Source organism: Dermacentor albipictus, chromosome 3 (genome assembly GCF_038994185.2).
Source record: "Dermacentor albipictus isolate Rhodes 1998 colony chromosome 3, USDA_Dalb.pri_finalv2, whole genome shotgun sequence".
Taxonomy (NCBI): Eukaryota; Metazoa; Arthropoda; class Arachnida; order Ixodida; family Ixodidae; genus Dermacentor; species Dermacentor albipictus.
The window spans coordinates 151,659,095-151,678,267 of record NC_091823.1 but is presented as its reverse complement, the minus strand read 5'-3'; the positions used below and the strand labels follow the sequence as shown (position 1 = coordinate 151,678,267).

The 19,173-nt window shown below is 44.8% G+C and overlaps 1 protein-coding gene across 1 annotated transcript in view; it reads right to left on the bottom strand.

The window, feature by feature from the left end:
* The window catches only part of LOC139056983 (uncharacterized), a 160,610-nt gene extending 156,050 nt beyond the window's left edge, over positions 1–4,560 (bottom strand). The window contains exon 1 of the mRNA XM_070534768.1: positions 4,378–4,560. Within this exon, the coding sequence (XP_070390869.1) occupies positions 4,378–4,464 (87 nt within the window). The 5' untranslated portion in view covers positions 4,465–4,560. The remainder of the gene's footprint in view (positions 1–4,377) is intronic.
* Between the last annotated feature and the right edge of the window lie 14,613 nt (positions 4,561–19,173).

Here is a 19,173-nt window from a genome sequence, read left to right as displayed (position 1 = left end):
ACTTGCGAGCTGTACGTCTGGGGACACGAAAAAAATCTAGGTATTCTCATTCCACTGTAAGAACGCACTGAAGACTCGTACGACACACCGAGCCTTTTGCGATCCATTTGGAGTTTATGAGCACAAATACATATTGCTACGGGATAGTATTTCCAATGACGAAGAGCTGAGCAGTAGGAAGACGACGATGACGATTAGAACCTAACGCGGGCTGTTGCCTCTTGGCCAAGCGCAGCGTATCTGGTGGAGGTGGACGTTCCCTGTACCTCGTCACGGAGCTTCGCAGTGGACGGTACGTCGAGCCTTCCTTAATGGCTCCCGGTGACGACAACCCGACTCCGCCGGCTGCAACACCTGCTGCCCCTCCACCTCGACGACCTACATCTCTCACCCCGCTCCCCGAGATCCCGGGGTATTCTCGGGCAAAGATGGGGAAGACGTCGATGACAGGATCAGCCTGTATAAACGCGACAGCCGCAATAACCGGTGGGACCCTACTATTATGCTCGCCAACGTAGTCTTTTACCTCGGTGGCACACCTAGAGTTTGATATCGCACGCACGGAGATGAGCTCGCCAGTTGGGATTCACTTAAGGCACAGCTTCGAGACTTGTTCGGCAACCCCTACGGTCACCAACTTGCCGCGCAGAAGGCGCTTTCCGGCCGTGTGCAGACTTCAACAGAGCCCTATGTCACGCACATTCAGCACATCTTGGCTGTGTGCCGCAAAGTTGACATCCACTGACTGAGTCCGACAAGGTTGCCCACATCCTCAAAGGCATTGCCGATGACGCCTTCAACTTCCTCGTTTGCAACAAAGTAGCGACGGTGGATGCTATTATAAAAGAGTGCCGCCGCCTGAAACTGGCTAAAAGCCGACGTATTGACCAGCATTCTGCCCGTCTGCCCAACACCCCAGCGACATCTTCTTTTGCCGACACTCCTCGTCCCAACAACACTGCCGATATTACCAGAATCGTCCGTCGTGAGATCAAGGCCGCCTATCCGGCTGCCTTCGACTCCAGTCTCACCAAAGCATTTGCAGTCACGGTCTCACTGATCCAGGCAGTTGTCCGCCAAGAGTTCGAAAACATGGGTCTTCAAACCATCTGCTCGGCCCATCGTCCTGATACCCGCCCGGCTTCTTCGATTCCGCCCCGTCCCACATCTTCTTACCCACAATGTCCCCGCAACCCTTCTGAATGGCACACTGCTGACGACAATCCCATTTGTTTGCACTGCCATCGAATAAGGCACATTTCTCGGCACTGTCGCAGTCGCTGGAGTACCCCGACCCGGCCTACTTATACTGCCTACTCTAGCTCCCCAGGTGGCCTTTCTCGTCCCTATGCCGCACGCTTCGATAACGTTGCCGCTGATTCTCATGCACCGAACCGTTCCTATTCTCGTTCGCCTTCGCCCCAACGACGACAATCTCGCTCTTCCCAGCCCCGTCACTCCTATTCGCCGACTCCCTTCGGACGCCGCTCCCAGCCGGAAAACTAGACGATGCAGCGCCTTGAGGTGACGCTGCATTGCTCCCTACGCCGCCAAATCCTCTACTGACGTTGCCCACTCATCTGAACCTTCTTGACGTGCAAGTCGACGGTGTTTCTGTGTCTGCACTCACTGACACTGAGGCGCATTTGTGCGTAATGAGCGCTGACCTTCGTAACCGGCTCAAGAAAATTATCACGCCCGGCACGACGCCTGTTGTCCGTGTCGCCGATGGCGGAACAGCCCCCGTAATTGGTATGTGTACCGCCCGCGTCTCCTTCGCCGATCGCTCAACAATTGTGCTATTCACAGTCATCGCTCACAGTACCCACGACATCATCCTCGGCTTAGACTTCCTCTCCGCACATTCTGCTCTCGTCGATTGCTGTGCCAGTACTCTCCACCTCGACCGGCCTGTTCTGGATCCCGCTGAACAACACCCTACTCGCCTCAGTTCCGTCGACTTCGTTCGCTTGCCACCTTCGGCACTGGCTCATTGTAGGTTATTGCGGCATCCCTGTTCGCCTCCAACTCATCGAGACGTAGTTGCCCGGGGGTGACGGCGCGGCCGGTAAGCGCGCGCGCAGCGTCGTGGGCTGTGTCGTTGAGGTTGTGCGGGGCGCCCGTAATCCGACCCAGGTGGGCGGGAAACCAGATGACGGTGTGGTGTTTGAGGGTGCTTGGATCAGCGCCGCGGAGGATGCGTAACGCCTTGACGGAGACGACTCCTCTCTCAAACGCTTTGATGGCTGGTCTCGAGTCGCTGAATATTGTCGTTCGCTTATCGTCGAGCATTGCCAGGGCTATGGCCACTTGCTCCGCCACCTCGGGATCACGTGTGCGTACCGTGGCGGCGTTTAAAGTTCGTTGCGAGGACGAGACCGCTACCGCGGCGAAGACTCGGTTGCATCGGTAGGCGGCGGCGTCCACGAAAGCGACGTCGTCCGCTTTCTTGTTTACTCGTTTGAGTAACGCGGTGGCCCGGGCTTGGCGCCTGCTTCGATGGTGTTCCGGATGGACGTTTCGCGGAATGGGTGCAATCGTGATCAGGTCGCGGAGCTCGCGGGGAACCGGCGTAGGCTCCGGTGGATCCTGGGTGTTCAGGGGGAAGTACCCGAGCTCGCGCAAGATGTGACGGCCGGTCTTCGTCATCGTCAGTCGTATCATCTGTGCTCTCTCCTGAGCCTCAGCGATCTCTTCGAGGATATTGTGCACCCCAAGCTCGAGGAGTCGATACGTCGGCGTCGTGATCGGTAGCTACTGATGCGGAGTAGTCACGACATTCTAAGCTCGGTAATAACCACAAGGTCGCCAATCGCGTTGTCCTGTTTTATAACACGGTTGCAGTGGGCGCTGTGTGTTGTGGTTACGTCATTATGCCGAGGCGACCTTGCATCAATTAATTATTTATTTACCTATTTACCTAAATAATAATAATAATAATAATAATAATAATAATAATAATAATAAAATTAGTAGTGCCTATATACATAGATGCGTCGACTAAGGTAAAACACACCACAGCTTCCCTGCTCGTTCCACATCATGGAGTGGAGGAGCTGATAATTTTTTTTTCTCGGTTCTTTGCTGCGAGGCGCACTTCCGATGGCGGTCTGGTGCGCGAGCTCTCGCGTTTTTTTTTTTTGTTTCGTGCAGCGAGTACAGATGACTTGCGGTATAAGTGAGTGCTGCACGAAAACTGAGGGAAACACGAATGAACGACAGAGCATGATCGCGCGCTGGAAGACGGAAGAAAGTGAATTAGTTTCGTTCTCTGCACGTGCGACTGCACGACGTGGGAAGATGCACACGAAACGTAAGTACATCTCTCTTGCGGTGGCAAAAAGTAAAAGAAAAACACGCAGACATTCAGTTTGCATGTTTTATTATATCTGTAAGCGTTATTTCTTCTATTGAAACCATGGTTTTACCCGCCGTGCTTGTTTAGTGGCTATGGTGTTGGGCTGCTGAGCCCGACGTCGCGGGATCGAATCATGGCCACGGCGGCCGCATTTCGATGAGAGCCAAATGCGAAAACAAACGTGCACTTAGATTTACCTGCACATTAAATGATCCGAGGAGGTCGAAATTTTCGGAGTCTCCCACTACGGGGTTGCCTTGTAATCAGAAAGTGGTTCTGGCACGTAAAACCCCATTATTTAATTTTAGGCGACAGCTTCAGCAAATAATTTATATTGCCTTGAATACTTCTCGAAGTCACCTATCACAGAGAGTTATGTCACAGCACAGCGATGTGCTTAGCGCATTCGCGAGATTCACGTCACTCTGCTGCTGGGACCACGGCGCCCGCGAGGAGAACGACAAACCGCGTTTCGTTCGAAATGTGAGCTCTTTTCTCGGCGCGTGAAGAGGTGATACTTTGCAGGCACGATTGTTAGCATGCGTTTGTGCACGGCGCTCGTCAGCTAAAAAACGGCCAGACCTGGTGAGGGGCTCTTAAAATCGAATAGATGGGATTAGCTTGCTTTCCCTATTGTAACAATTCAAGTTTGTGAAACATCCCAGCAATAATAACAATTTGTAGTGATGAACTACTTGGAATAATTTCCATATAAATTAGCTCCCACTTGGCAAATTGGAAATAAGTTACACTTTCTTGCACTCCCAAACTTGCCAGTTTGCACTGTAATGTCGGTTTACGCTGATGGCATGATAAGTAAATGCATCCGTAAAATCTCACAATGTCATGCAGTTGGTGTGAATATGGGGTACTGCATGTGTTGTGCATAAAATTAGGTGCGTGATACAAATACTGCATACATATATGCGTATTATCATGTATAGTATCCTCAGGCTGCCAGATTTAACGGTCTCCTTTCATATTTCAAGCACAATAACGAAATGCGGCGTAGTACTCACCGGATAGACTATGTGGATGCCATTTTTGTTAATTATATTTTGGCGGATTTTATAATGATAAGGTTGCAAAGGTATGTGCGGTGACATGTTGATTTCTGTGGCCTGTCGTTTGGTTGCAGGAACGTATTCGTAGATCGTCTGCTAGCCGGTACGCTGCTCTACTGCGCAGACGGTGGAAGCCTTCTAGAAGCTTCGTGCATTGTGTAGGCGGCCACGCCCGGCCTGAAGTTACGACTGATTCTAGTCCGATCAATATGCGTTTGACAGTACAGTGCACGAAACGTTAGCGACGCAATGCGCGAAAGGAATTACTTATCATAAAAGAAAGTCATAAATATCCCGAAACGCGACTGTTGTTTCTGCGGCTGCGCCTCATTTGGTGGCGCGATGGTATTTTAGAAGAAAAGAAAAAAACAACAGGCCATTATACAAGCCAATAAACATAGCATAAGTAAACATTGCATATAGTATTTTTTCAGCAACGTAATCTAAAGCTGTTCAATAATTTCCCTAATTTAAGCCACCCTATTTCTTCTTGAAAGTATTTGCAGGGTTGGGAGAACATAAATATTGATTTCATTATTGAGGGAAAGATCAAGGCTGGTTCCAAGAAGCAGCTGCAAAGGAATACTGGAAAACTTCTCGAAGAGGCAGTATTTCATAGTTTTTTATTAGTAAAGAAACAGAAAATTACATGTGCGTAGTATAAATAAGGAGGTACCATAGCCAAAGACTATCGGGACCTCCTGTTAAAGACACTTATGATGGTATGCAAAGTTTAAAGCAAAATCTGTACAGATGAGAGCTAAGAGCACTATAAAAACATGTTTATAGCATGTGAGTAATAAGAACACTTGTGAACAGCATGACAATATAAAAGAACAGAAGGAAATTAGAAAAAAAAGAACACATCAGTAAGTATTTGTATGAACGATTTTAGTTCTCTTTTAAATTGCTATAATTTTTTTCATTTTGATTATAGGTGGTTGAGTATTCCAAAGTGATATCGAAGAAAATTCCGCAGTCTCTTTACCATAGTTTGTTTGAACTTTAGGTGGGCGGAAATTACTACTGAGTGCAAATCTAGTGTGACTATGAGCTATCAGGTCACAAGGTGAGAAGCAGCTCGATAGCAGTTCCTTGGTCAGATATTTGTACAATAAATTCCTAGATAATATCTGGGGAGTCCTGAAATGGTTAGTATGTTGTTTTTATGTAGTAGTGATTTTCCATTTGCAAAGCGTGAACTGCTTATAATAAGTAAGTCTTGTGGATTGGTTCTGGATTACCTGGAGGGATGCGAAGTGAGTGTTATAACTGTTACCCCCGCATATTATGCCGTAGTTAATATGAAAGTGAATGAATCAGTGGTATAGCGAGAACAATGTATTAGTTGTAAAGTTGCACTCTAAATAGGTCACAAATGTTCGGACAAAAAAAAAACTGGCTGATGTCACCTGAACAACATATTTCAGCATATCAAAATTTAGTGAAAACATCGGCTGCAGGTTTACGCTGTAGAAAAAGGTCGTTATTATTGGTTTCAAGAAAGAGTGTACAGAAACACCTGAAACTATTAGACAAGCTATTACTTGTGAATAATTCCTGCGTCATTGAAAAACGTATCCAAAACATGACATCGATAATTTTGCACTACAATAACAATTTCAGAGGGCCATTCAAATACCCATCTCTTACAAAGAAAAAAAAAGGCAGACATCTGTAACGCTGCATTATCCCAACCCAATTACAGGTGATGTGACCTTTTAGTAGTTGCAATGAGAAATACTATTACGTTCCAGAAGTCATATATAAAGTTGTATATACGATATTTACAAGAACGACAACGGTGTATAAACAAGATTGCTGTTGAGACCGATTCCACCTCTACACGTGAAATTGTCTTCTTTTGACTAGCGCCACTTTTGGTGGCGACGGCGCTAACTATAAGGGAGGTAAGCTCGCGGCAAAATGAGGATTCCGATGGGACTCACGCACAACGTCCGTGGGGACACGCGAGTCCAGTGGTGCGATCTCGTAGTTCACATCGCCGAGCTCACGCAATATCGTGTATGTCCTTCTGTAGCGCGGCAGAATCTTTTGAGACAAGCCGATGCAGCGACATTGCATCCATAGGAGCACAACGGATCAAGGAGGAAATCGAACGTCCCGATGTCATTTTATATTGTGGGGTACAGCGCGAAGCACGGACAAGGGACGCAAGGAAATAACGAGGACAAGCGCTTTCTTTCCTTGCGTCCCTTGTCCCTGCATCGCGCTTTGCCACACAATCTCAAATGGAACACCAACTGCCCAAACCATCGCCCTTCTAAGTGCGATGTACGTAGCCTTAAGCCTATACATGGGAAAACATAGCTGATAATGGCCGTATATCAATTTGAATCACTTGATTAAGGAATATCTTGCGAAAAATTACACTTTAAGTGACCGGGCGCAAGAAACTGAAAATAAAGAACAGAGAAGTAGCATACAAAATGCATGCAGTAACATACACCAATGTTATATATCAAAAACAGACACATGATGTTTTAAACCGCGTTAGCTGATATACGGGAACAACACAATATTGTAATTTTCCATCCAACCACCCTAACGTCAAAGGCAAAAATAAAAAATTCAGAATGATAAAATGTGTTAATAGGTCATTTTCACCCAATTATATAATAAAACAATGTTAATCTAGAACATGTACAGAAAATACAGCTGTAGTCCTAACTTGAATAGCAAAGCATGTTCAATAACTTTTTCATCAATCCAAATATAACATGAAGAATTACAAATAACAGAGCATTCTGTTTTATACGTACAAAAAACATCTACAACTACACTTACATAAAAGAAAACATTCACAAATTCAATTTCAAATTACCTTACATAACAGGCAAAATGAAAAAAAAATGCCGGTAGTCAATGAAGAAAGCTAGGCACGTGTTACACTCCTGTAGCACGTGAAGGCAATGTACTGCTGCGCGCTGGGCATTAAAGTTTACGAACGAAAAGATCAGTCTTCTTCCAAGATATCAGGAGCCGCCGTATGAAGTAACGTATGGCGCTGTAGGTCGTTATCTTGAACGGCACATGCGAGCACCGTATGTAGTACGCAGAAGTTATTTTGTTTTGTCTATCTTTCTGTGTACCTTTATTTTTTTCTGTTTGTTCTTTCTTTCTTTGTTCCTTTTAAAGCAAAGCTGTATATGCGTAGGCGAAACGCTCATGGTACGACCACCGAAATTCTAATGTGGGGTGTGAGCGATTGTCAAGGCGGGTATGAGCCACTGCATTCTTCTTACGTGACGCATAGATCTCTCGTTGGGTAGGCATAGAAATGCTCACGCATTTATACCTTTTATAGCGAAGCTCTATATGCCTAGCCCTTTAAGGCGCCTTGTACACAATTGTGTACATTGAATTTCTGGTGTTTTTTTCACGTTTAGGGCGCGCAATTTTCCATTAGGTTGGCTTTAGCGCATTTCCAAACTTTAAACTGACAACCATGTGCATTTTGGGTTCCATCTGTCACATTTCGGTGAAGATGTTCATATCAAAACAAGAAATGGTGGACGCTGGAGCAGCAAAGAGCGGTGAGTCAAGTTCTTATTTTTTTAGAGGCGCCTTTTTTTTTATTGTGGCAAGCGAAAAAAATTAGACGCGCTTGTGCATCATATGAAGTACCGAGGAGTGATAATTTCATCCATTCTATGGAGGTGAGCGAACGCTAACACTCGCACGCGCATGTGTACGACTATGTACGACTATGTACAAAGCGCCGTGGTCGCTGCAGAAATGAAGAACGCTGAGAGTTGTTTGATTTTCTTTCCAGGTTTTTTGGCAATTCGTCGTTCTTCTTTCTACAGTGCCAACAAACATAATAAAACCCAAAAGACAGCTGAAAGGCTTTTGGAGCTCATTGCTGATAAATGTTTCAGACATCGGGGAAAGTGACGAAGAAGAAGCCACGTGTGAAGCGACCGACGCCTGCGTTGCAGCTGTGTTCACCAACCTCACAGAAGAGGAAGATGCTGCTGCAGGGGAAACGTAAGCTGAAGAAGCGGACACTGAGAGTGCTTTTTCCTTTTGTGAACCTGGGTACCTGCAATTCTTTGCTGGACTACCACCGCGACAATCAAACGCTGCCTAGAGCTAAACTCCTATATTTGATGAACTTTCGCTTGCAAGCTGCCGAAGCATTAATTAAGTCGGTACTACCCGAGAAAAAGCGTGGAAGGCCTTCTCTTGCAGAGATCCAAGCACCACAACCAAAGATTGGGCAAAAAAGCAAGAATATCGGTTCCTTGCACAGACGCGCACTACGACTCCTCTGACCATTGGCCCGAATCCCGCGACCAGAAGGTGCGAATTAGGTGCAAGCTCGAGAAGTGTACACGAGGCGCCCGGATATTCTGCATGAAATGCGCCGTGCCAGTGTGCCTGTTGAAAGAGAGAAATTGCTTCCTCGCATTCCACAAGTGAATTTTGTGACTACCGAGGCGCTGTGTACACAATTGTGTACGATGTTGCAAATAATAAAGTTTCATGACAACTTTCAAGAATTCGATGGTTTTGTGTTTCTTAGGTCCCAAAAAGAATGTTTATATATAAAAGGATTTTTTTCTATGCATAATTGCAAGTGGCGCCTGAAAGGGCTAGGCAAAGCAGTCGCGGTCCAACCACAGAAACACTGCAGATGGTGTAGCACGCCAGTGACTACACCGGTAGTGACGTCGTTTCTCTCTCGCAACAATCCGCACGCGTAGAGGTCTCACTGCGGCTTCGATATAAGCGCAGAAATGTCTCCTTGTCTTTAATTGAACAAAATGTGGGGCGCCGGGGTGTAACGTGTTACTACAGTAAACAACTGAGTCATAAACACTGTGCTTAACGCATTACATAGGCGACGCATTACGAAACATAAATGCTTACCCTAATTCAGAAATACTTCGATGAATCCGCTGGATTAATACAACGAACCAGTCATTGCACGCCTGCATGATGGTGATTATACGAAGCCGAATGTGCGGCATTTCAAACAAAATATATGATACACCCAAGATAAACGCGGGCGTGTCCTCATTCAGAAGCACAAAGACGTAACAGGTTTCATACAGGAGCGGAAGCCCACGAATACACGCAATGTGCGTCGAGCAGCCAGTCACGCAGCATTTATATCACACGATATACATATATATATATATATATATATATATATATATATATATATATATATATATATATATATATATATATATATATATATATATATATATATATATATATATATATATATATATATATGTGTGTGTGTGTGTGTGTGTGTGTGTGTGTGTGTGTGTGTGTGTGTGTGTGTGTGTGTGAGTGTGCACGAAAAACTTTCTGGGCTGAGAATAGTGAAAACGAAACAAGCTTCATATCGACTTTTGTCTATAGACCATCTATAAACTAGGAATAGACAAAAATAATTAACACCTTATCGAATCTGTTATAGACCAAGAATGAACAACAATAAATGGAGAGTGTATTGACTTTTGTCTATAGTTACTCTATAGAGTGGAAGGTGACAAAAAACTAAGCATGTTTTCAACTTTTGTCTACATCACAGTCTATAGACAAATAATGGACAAAAATAAATAGACAAGGTGTTGACATTTGTCTATAGGAAGTCTATAGAGCGGAAGCAGACAAAAAAGAAACAAGCAGCTTATAAACTTTTGTGTATAGGCAATTCATAAACTGGGTGTAGACAAAAGGAAATGGAAATTTTATCGACTCTCGTCTATAGACAGTAGACTGCATCAAGAAAAGACCGAATCTTTAGAACGACGAAGTCGTATGTAAGAATTCCATAGACCTTCTAAAAACAGCCTAAACTCATTTTTGTAAGGGACGTCCGCAAGTAGAGAGAGAAGCTCTGAAACAGGATACGTTTTAACGGAGGCGAGCGCCTCGGCAGCCAGACATGCGAGTAGAAAAGCACTACACAAAGTGGGCATACAGATTGTCATAGTTCGCGTGGTAGTCTTAGGTGTTGCTTATTGCTAATAAATGGGCGAGCGTTGATATCAAGGGTAGAGCATAACATTCGTAAGTAATTATTTCAAAGAATTCTTCACACTGTATGACAATTCCCCACGAGGGAGATTCGGCTGCCATTTCCTTTATTTGATTTCGACTAGCATTACACGAAATTATTCATGAGGAAACTAGTGCGGGAAAGGAAGCTTCACACAAAGGAAAAGCAGACAAACACCGCGCTCTCTGTAAGCTGTGGTTTTGTGACACGACACAAATGTATGTTTTGTTACGTGGTCGTGACGATGAAGAACGACGCAGTGTCAAAACTGTGAGTTACAAATTCAACTCCCTGTTGGGCAAACTTCATGTTCAGGAAAGCAGGCAGCAGTGAAGCACAACGATAGCCCCAATCAATGTCAGTGATCGCCAAAAACTTTATTTGCGCAGTGATGTGCGTGGGATTTTATACATCAGCTGTCGAAGGTTCCAGCTCATCGCTGATGCCCGCATGAATTCCAAAAAGCACTACACAGTTCGTCTCGCGCGTGCAATGTGATTAGTCAAGGTGCGCCGAGAACATACACAGCAGATAGAAACAACGATAACATTCTAGTAAGTTTCAAATGATGCCGGTGAGTCTTGCGCTCAAAGATAACACTAAGTGGTTAACGGGTGGAGTATAGTCTTCAGATAGGGAAAAAAATGCGCATCGTAACCGGTGAACTTCACGAGCGCGTTTTTCTGCACACTCCAAAAGCTGCAAAGCATTGCAAGTGATACGCCCTCATTTATAATGGGAGTTGAAACGGAGGTACTTATTGATAATGATAAAGTAAAATACATTTATCGGTTCATTCCTCGCCATGCGTATATAAAACTTATAAGAAATCTTATTTTCCATGAACAATTTGGATCGACGTTGGTTCCAGCGTATTCGCAGGTGCCTTCAACAAGGTATTACAGAATTCACGTCACGCATACAATCTCGTTAAATCAGGTGCGTCCCCAGCATGCACAACGGATAGAATCCACAATAACAATCCATTCCATAAAGTTCCATATAATGCCGGCGTGTCTTGCCCTGTGCGAAAACACTAAGTTGTTAGCAGAATAAATGCAGCCCCACGAAAAAGGATAAATAAATGCACGTGTAATTACACTTAAATGATATGCGTGAAAGAAAAGTAACAATTCTAGGCACATGTAAGAAGCAATGAAGCACTGAGCTGTGCTCCAAACCGTGTGTTTTGCGAAGAGGAGGTAATTTTAGTGCGAGAGCATTGCATCATGAAGCCGTGGTAGAAAGCCCCGGCAGAAAAAAGGGCACACAAATTACGTCATCTGCTTCTTGCTAGGAAAAATTCACCGACGATCATGATACCCGTTAATGCAAAAAATAAGCGGAGCTCTATACCTGTTCTCACGCATATATAAGGCCTGGAGACAAGAGAAAGATCACGGGATACTATTTTGTGCGAGCCACTCAGCGACCTGCCAACGTTGCTGACGGCGTCACCATGTCAGGACTTCAACTACGACACGTCCAGCTCAGAGGCTGCTTCCATGAAAGCGGAGAGGTGTACGCTCTGCAGTAGGTAAAACCGGAAATCGTGGTTGTGTGCACGTATGGCCCCAAATGTGTCGCAAACGGACGTGGTAGCGTCCGTGTACAGAAATCCACTTTTGGTTCTACGCTGCTGGGACATCCATGCTCCTAATAGGATACTTGAATCACGACGCACGTTCAACGAAGCAGCAGTAAACTCCGCGATATAACTCAGCGACGCACTCAGGGACAAGTAATGCTCTTGCATTTACACATAATAAGAATTTTTTAGGTGCCCCCATAGATCTTGAGAAATTACTTGGGGGAGATGGTGCAGTTCTACACTTTAGTATACTGTTTAGTCTAGTATACTAGATTAGGCGGAGGTTACTTGTACGAGAAATGGAAATGCATCGCACGAAATTGAACAGGAATTTACAAATGAAGCATAATTAGTTCATAACCTTACGGCACATACTGAAATTTACAAATTGTAGCCGAGAAGCTCTGAAAGCGGGTCCTCTTGGAATCAATTCTAAGGAATACATCAGCTTCGATATATTATTTCTCTAACATTGGCGGTTCAGTTATTCTTGCGCTTCACTGCAGAAAACAACGTTTTATTTAAAAAAAAAAGTATTGAAAAAGTCGCACTTTCTCCCTAAATGCGAAGTGTCGATTGCGATAGCAGTTAGTAGACAGCTATACAATGTAACGCTACTTGTTTTATCGAATGTGTAAACGTGCAAACGTTCGGTTACTAAAAAAGTTAACATGCATGGTGTCACATGCTCACAGGTAAACATGAATATACCTCAATCGATTACCCTGGAAATTCTGTCAAAATGCTGATGTAAGGAAGCGCAGCACCAGCAGCGAGCGAATTAACGTTTGTGCTGCTTCTTGCTTCAACGCGAACTGAGCAGCGAGAACACGGAACATCCAAACCCACGAGCAGTCCGCCCAGCTAGACTCGGCCCCCAAAGCAGACAGCGTTGAAGATAAACTCCAAGAGTTCACCCGACTTGTTTATAAAAAAATTTGTAGATCCCATCTGTCGACGGTTATGCAATTAGCATTGTAGGAAAATAGTCACACGCCGTACTGTTGAGGTCACGCCAACTGAAAATCGGCAGTGGATATTCTTAGACATTTGTTTCTTTGGCTATGTGCGCTATGAAGTCTCTCCGAAGGCAGTCTGACGATGACGGCACGAGAAAAAGGGAAGGATGTTTCTGACGTGATAACCATATTAAAACGACAGTTTGACAACTACTTGTCGACAAGGGTTTGACGACTGTGTGGCCAACGATGGTGTGACGATGATGTTATGACGCCAGTGGAATAACCATGATAGAATAATTAAAGTGGAACAAACATTATGTTATCACGACGGTGACATGGCGCTAGTGCTACGATGATGAAATGATGACAACAATCACCTGGCAACAGTATGAGGACAATGAGATAAGGAGTATATAAAGACGATACGTTGACGGCGGCAAGATACGTTGACGGTCGACGGCGGCAAGAGTACAATCCGACGACGAAGCTTAAGTGACGGTGATAAAATCGATGCATACAGCGAGTTTATCATAACGACGCCATGAGGATGTTGATATAAATATAGAATCATAATCACGATTGAATGGGGGCTGTGTGATTACACTAGAATGGGGGAGAAGAAATGACGTTGATGCAAAGACGAAGACAGTATGACAACTACGCATGACGACAATAGGATAACATCTATGTAGTTATGACGATCGTAAAACAGCAGCCTGGCAATGATGGCGGTGCGACATTGATATGACGGCTATCTGGTGAGAGTTGAACGACTAAGTTGGAATCACGACGATGGAATGACCACGACGTTGTAACGTCGTGGTCTGATGGGCGTAAGTGCGGAAGTGAGCTTGAAACACGCCGTCGTCGCCATGCTGTGATTGTCATTTCGTTGTCACTATTTCATCGCTTTCATGCGATCGCTATCATTCCTTCGCCGTGGTTTCAGTCCGAATATGTCCGCATAAATGTAATTTTCATACTGGGAGTGGACGGGGGGAGGGGGCCTAAGCTGACACATCACCATATTGGATCCACGTCTGCAAGTACGTATTTCACCTGGGATACCACGAGCGGCAGCAACAATTCTGTGCCACCTGTTGCTCGGCGAGTCATTCAGGAACGCTTCTTGCTTCCTCATTGGAATGGCCGGCTGCGCTGCTTGCGACAACTGTGGCTGCGAGAAGAGGATCAGTCACCTCCTCTGTGGCTTTTTCTGCTAAAATGTCGCAAGATATGTGCCCGCGACCGCTTTATAAAAACTGCATGACCGCCCCTTGACAGAGGAAACCGTTCTAGGACACTAATCCAGACTGGTTACAGCACTCAAGGCCTTAAGTGCGCCTCTCAAGTTCTTAAGGGCTTGTGAACTGTGCGACCGACTTTAGAAGTTGTAGCGCGTGGAGGTTCCTCACTTGTGTGGAGAAACCTCCACGGTTGTTGTGGCGTTTTCTCATTTCTTGTTCAATCATCTCTTCGGTCGCCTTTTATTTCCTTTAGCCCTTGGCCCGGCACAAGTTAGCCAGTCAGTACTTACACTGGCTAGCCACGTTCTCTTTCATTCCCATTTTTTTTTCTCTCTGTCAGTGAGGCCCATTGTACTCACCTACGCGACTAACGTGTTCCAACCTTTGTCATTGCTTCTACGTGCTACGGATATTGTTCCTCATCATTCTTTAAGCTGTGCCCTCTGAGACGGAAGCATAGAGGCGCTCCAACTAAGCTTAAACGTCTTGCATACATAACATTTATCAGATCAAAATTAGAGTACGCGTCGTTCTTATGGGACCCATGGCATAAAGAAGGACATTTACCAGCTTGGGATGGTGGAAAGGAAAGCGATTAGGTTTATTTATAACAAATACAGTAGGCTTGAGTCTCCTACGACACTAATGAAAACAAATAACATCCAACTACTTCAAGTACGTAGGAAAATGCCCCGTTGGTTGTTGGTGCGTAACCTTTTAGCGCATAAACTAAACATTTCGCATGCCACAGTACTTAAACAGCTATCGTCTAGACGAACAGACCACACAGGAAGTCATTTACTGGAACCGATTTTTGCAAGAACTGAAAGATTCGAACACAGTTTTTTTTCCCGGGGACCGTTTCCGACTGGAACTGTCTTCCAGGGGCGATTTTCTTGTCCCATAATCTTGTTAAAGCTCTAGAAGAGCATTTTTTTTTGTGAACGAGTGCTGTATTTGTGCCTATAAGCGTAGTGTATTTTGTTTTACTTCCGGTGCCATGTTCTGTATACCACCCATGTATTTATTTATTTGTTATTTTGAAAGCTTTAAGACTAAAGACATCCGTCATTTTTTTGTACCACTGCAAGTGTGTTTTTTTTCAGTATTCCACTTTGTGCCCGCCTGCATTCCTTGTTATGATAAATGTTTTTACTGTGCACGCCATTAGTTCCTGCGTTTTTATCATGCCCTACCATTCTGCGCATTTTAAACCCGGCCAACTGTTCATGCGCGTAGATTCCGCATATTTGTCTGTCTATCTTTGGTTGTAGTTTCTTTACTTGTTATTGTTGCCATTGTAGTCGGTATACGTTATAGTTCTTCTATTCAGTTTTGCCATATGTATAATGCAAGCCAATATTTTTCCCCTCTCTTCATGTTATCCTTTTTCCCGCCCAACCTTCTACTTGCCGCCTTACCGCATTATCATCGATTCCTCTCCTTTATGTTAAACTGCAAATTTGAGCCGTACGTTGTACTCCGACAAGTTACCTTCTACTTTTTTTTACCCCCCTTACTCAACGCCCTGTCAAGGGGCCTGTAAGGTATGTTCAATAAATAAGTAAATAAATATATGTATAAATGTGTACATATATGTGTATAAATATTTTTCTGCTTGTTTATTAGCGGCAATCTGTTAAACTGCCGTTCTTTTTTTTCGTTTTCTTTTTATGTCGCAGTGTATTTCCATGCCTTGTATAGCCCCTCCTGAATGTTCCATAACTGTTGGAGTTCAGTATTCTGAAATAAATAAATAAATAAATAAATAAATAAATAAATAAATAAATAAATAAATAAATAAATGTAATACTGTCATGGTAGTGCTTCACATGGCACCATTTAAGAGCGGGTAATGTATGAACTATGCTATTTCCAGCTTAACAAATTCATTCTTTCTTTTGGTACGATTGAGGAAAGGGTGTATTATGTTTTGCAGTGCTGTCGGTGAATGACAATTTGGATGTTTCACAATATATTGTTAGGGAATGAAAATTGTGCAAGCGAACGTGTACATTACATATTTGACCATTGCTGGTGACACAAGGCAAACTGTATAAATTGGGGAACACACGCGGCTTGCAACTGGAATTTCACTACGCGCTTTCCAGCGCTGATTTGTGTGTAAGACGGTTTACTACACCTACGAAGAATTAATATGACTTACAGTACTACATACTATCCAATATATGTTGCTCTACAACGACATGTCTATTACCAACCATCGTCATCCTCCTCGGCAGTATTTTATACCTATAAGATCTACTCCATTCGGTGTGTCATGCCTGGCGCTGCCAGGTGTGAGGTCAGAAGAATAAAAAAAGAGCTTCTTGGGCTTGTGCCATCGGTCCGAACGGTTCTCATTCCTTTCGCTCGATGGCTCACACATCGTTGTAGTGCACCTAACCTCGGTCCCTCTTGTCATTTCTGTGGAGGACACACAGACTTCTACCATTTTAAGTAGGAATGTTCCAAGCCAACCGGCCTTCCTACATTATCTAATGCCTCGCGATACCAGTGGGAAGCCGCTCTTTCCAGCACAGGAGGAGGAGGAAAAAACTTTATTCTTGTCCTGTACAAGGTGTTGCCACCTGCCTGGCTAGTCCTATGTTGGGACCGAGAGGTCGAGCCTATCACGGGCGTACTGGAGAGCCAGGACTTGGGGGATATGATCTGGAGATCTGATCATTCCTAAAAACCGATTCCATGAAATGCCAGGGCCGAGCGACCCACACTCCCAGAGCAGAGGTTCAAGTGTGCATATCTCCTGTGTGCATGCTTTGCATATAATATTCATGTCTGCAAAGGCATACCATTCCTTTATTTGTGCAGGTGAATAGTAAGACTCTGTCTGTAATTGCCTAAGTGTAACTGCCTGTGCTCAGTTTAGACTATAATGAGGGGGTGGAAACTCCCTCCTTCCCATGTAGTAATGTTATTGCGAAGTAATACTACTTTGGGTAGCACTTCAGCCCGTTCCGTGGCGAGGCGGTGGTAGGCACCATTGACCTTTAGCGCCACCTCACTGCGTGACGTCACACCACGTGACCTAGAGTGACGTCACACCTACTGTGTAAAAACGGGGCCCCATCTCACGTCGTCGCGAGGCGAGGCGGTAGCCACAAACGGCGGCCTAACTCCCGCTCCTGTGTTGCCGCATCGTCGGCCAATCGATACTGGAAGATTTTGTAATGGGCACGCTGGTGAGGGAAATGTTTGTCGGCATACACGGATTCGACGGATGACTTCCTCTTAGATGATTCACTGTAAGCCGTAACACTAGCATAACCCAAGACTACCACCATCGATACTACCAGCTGATCCGAGAATAAAACACTCTTGCTTCGCCATCACCAGGCCGTATTTTTTTTGTAATTTCATTGTACGTAATGAGCGTATCTCTCTGTAAGTTCTCCAATCCAGCAGAATCAAAACCGTATGTAAAGGCGGCCCTGTCTGTAAGGTCATGGGCGACGCTGTCGGCCGATTCAATTGGATTGACAGGAATGCCATCAAGTGAACCAAGGTGCACAGGGAACCAATAAATGTAACGTGTAACATTTGTTTGCGTTTTGTTAATTATTCTCGCAGCCTGTGGGACAATCTTTCCCCTATTGATAGCTCTAGTAGCTGTTTTCGTGTCGCTATATATTTCGATGAATCTATCGTCTGCTAGTGCCAATGCAATGGCAACTTGTTCAGCGTCTTCAGGTTTGTTAGTGTAGACCGTGGCGCAGTTGGTGCGATTGCCCTGATGGTCCACTACCACCGCCGCGAACTTAACTCGATCTTTGTAGGCAGCCGAATCGACAGAGCAGGCTCCTCTGCCCCTTTATCCATTTTCTCGATTAACGCCTGGCTCGTGCGACTCTCCTGTTGATGTTATGTTTTGGGTGCATTTTCCTGGGTAGTGGTGCGACTATTATTTCGTCTGCGAATTCTTGATTAACTTTAACGTACTGTGCTGAATCCGTAATGGGGTTGATCATGATCTTGTCCAGGATTGATCTTCCCGTGCTGGTTGTAGATAGTCTCGTTATTTGTGATGTTTCTTGAGACTCCGCGATCTCCATAGTCGTGTTGTGTATTCCCAACTGAGCAATTTTGCGGCGCTGGTTCGAATTGGGAGCCATAATGCGCTTCTAACAACCTTCTTGATCGCTGCGTCTAGCTTCTTGAGTGGAAACTGCGTCCAGTTGTACATGGCAGCGGCGTATGATATATGACTGAGTACGAAATAGTTGATTAACCTGATGAGGTTATCTTCTTTCATGCCCTTGTGTCTTCCTGCCAGGCGTCTGATCATCCTGCACGCGTTATCCGTTTTAAGGGTGATTCTCTTGACCTCGGTATGGTTTCCACCTTTTGCATCAATGAAAAAGCCTAGTACCCTGATCACGTTGACTCTGGGTATATTGGCACCATTTTGTGTATGTATGTGTATATTGCTTTCCGATAGAGGTTTCCAGCGCTTATGTCTGCCCCCCTTTTCACGTCTATAAAGTAGCAACTCCAGTTTATGTGGGGAGCATCTGAGTCCAGTGGGACTCAGGTATTCTTCCACCGTCTTGATCGCTTCAGTCAGTGCGTCCTGTATCTGCCCTTCACTGCCACCAGCACACTATACAGTGAGATCATCAACATATATGGTATGGTCAACGCCGTTAATCTTGCCCAGCTTTCTGGACAGACCAATCATGCACAGGTTGAAGAGGACGGGAGAGATCACCGATGCTTGGGGGGTTACTCGATCTCCGAGCTGAACCACTTCCGAGTTTGTGTCTCCGACCTTTATCATCGCCGTGCGTGCTTCGAGAAAGGATTTGATGTATTTAAACATCCTCGACCCGAGTCCAATGTCTTCTATCGTTCTGAGGATGTACTCATGTTTGATGCTGTCGAACGCTT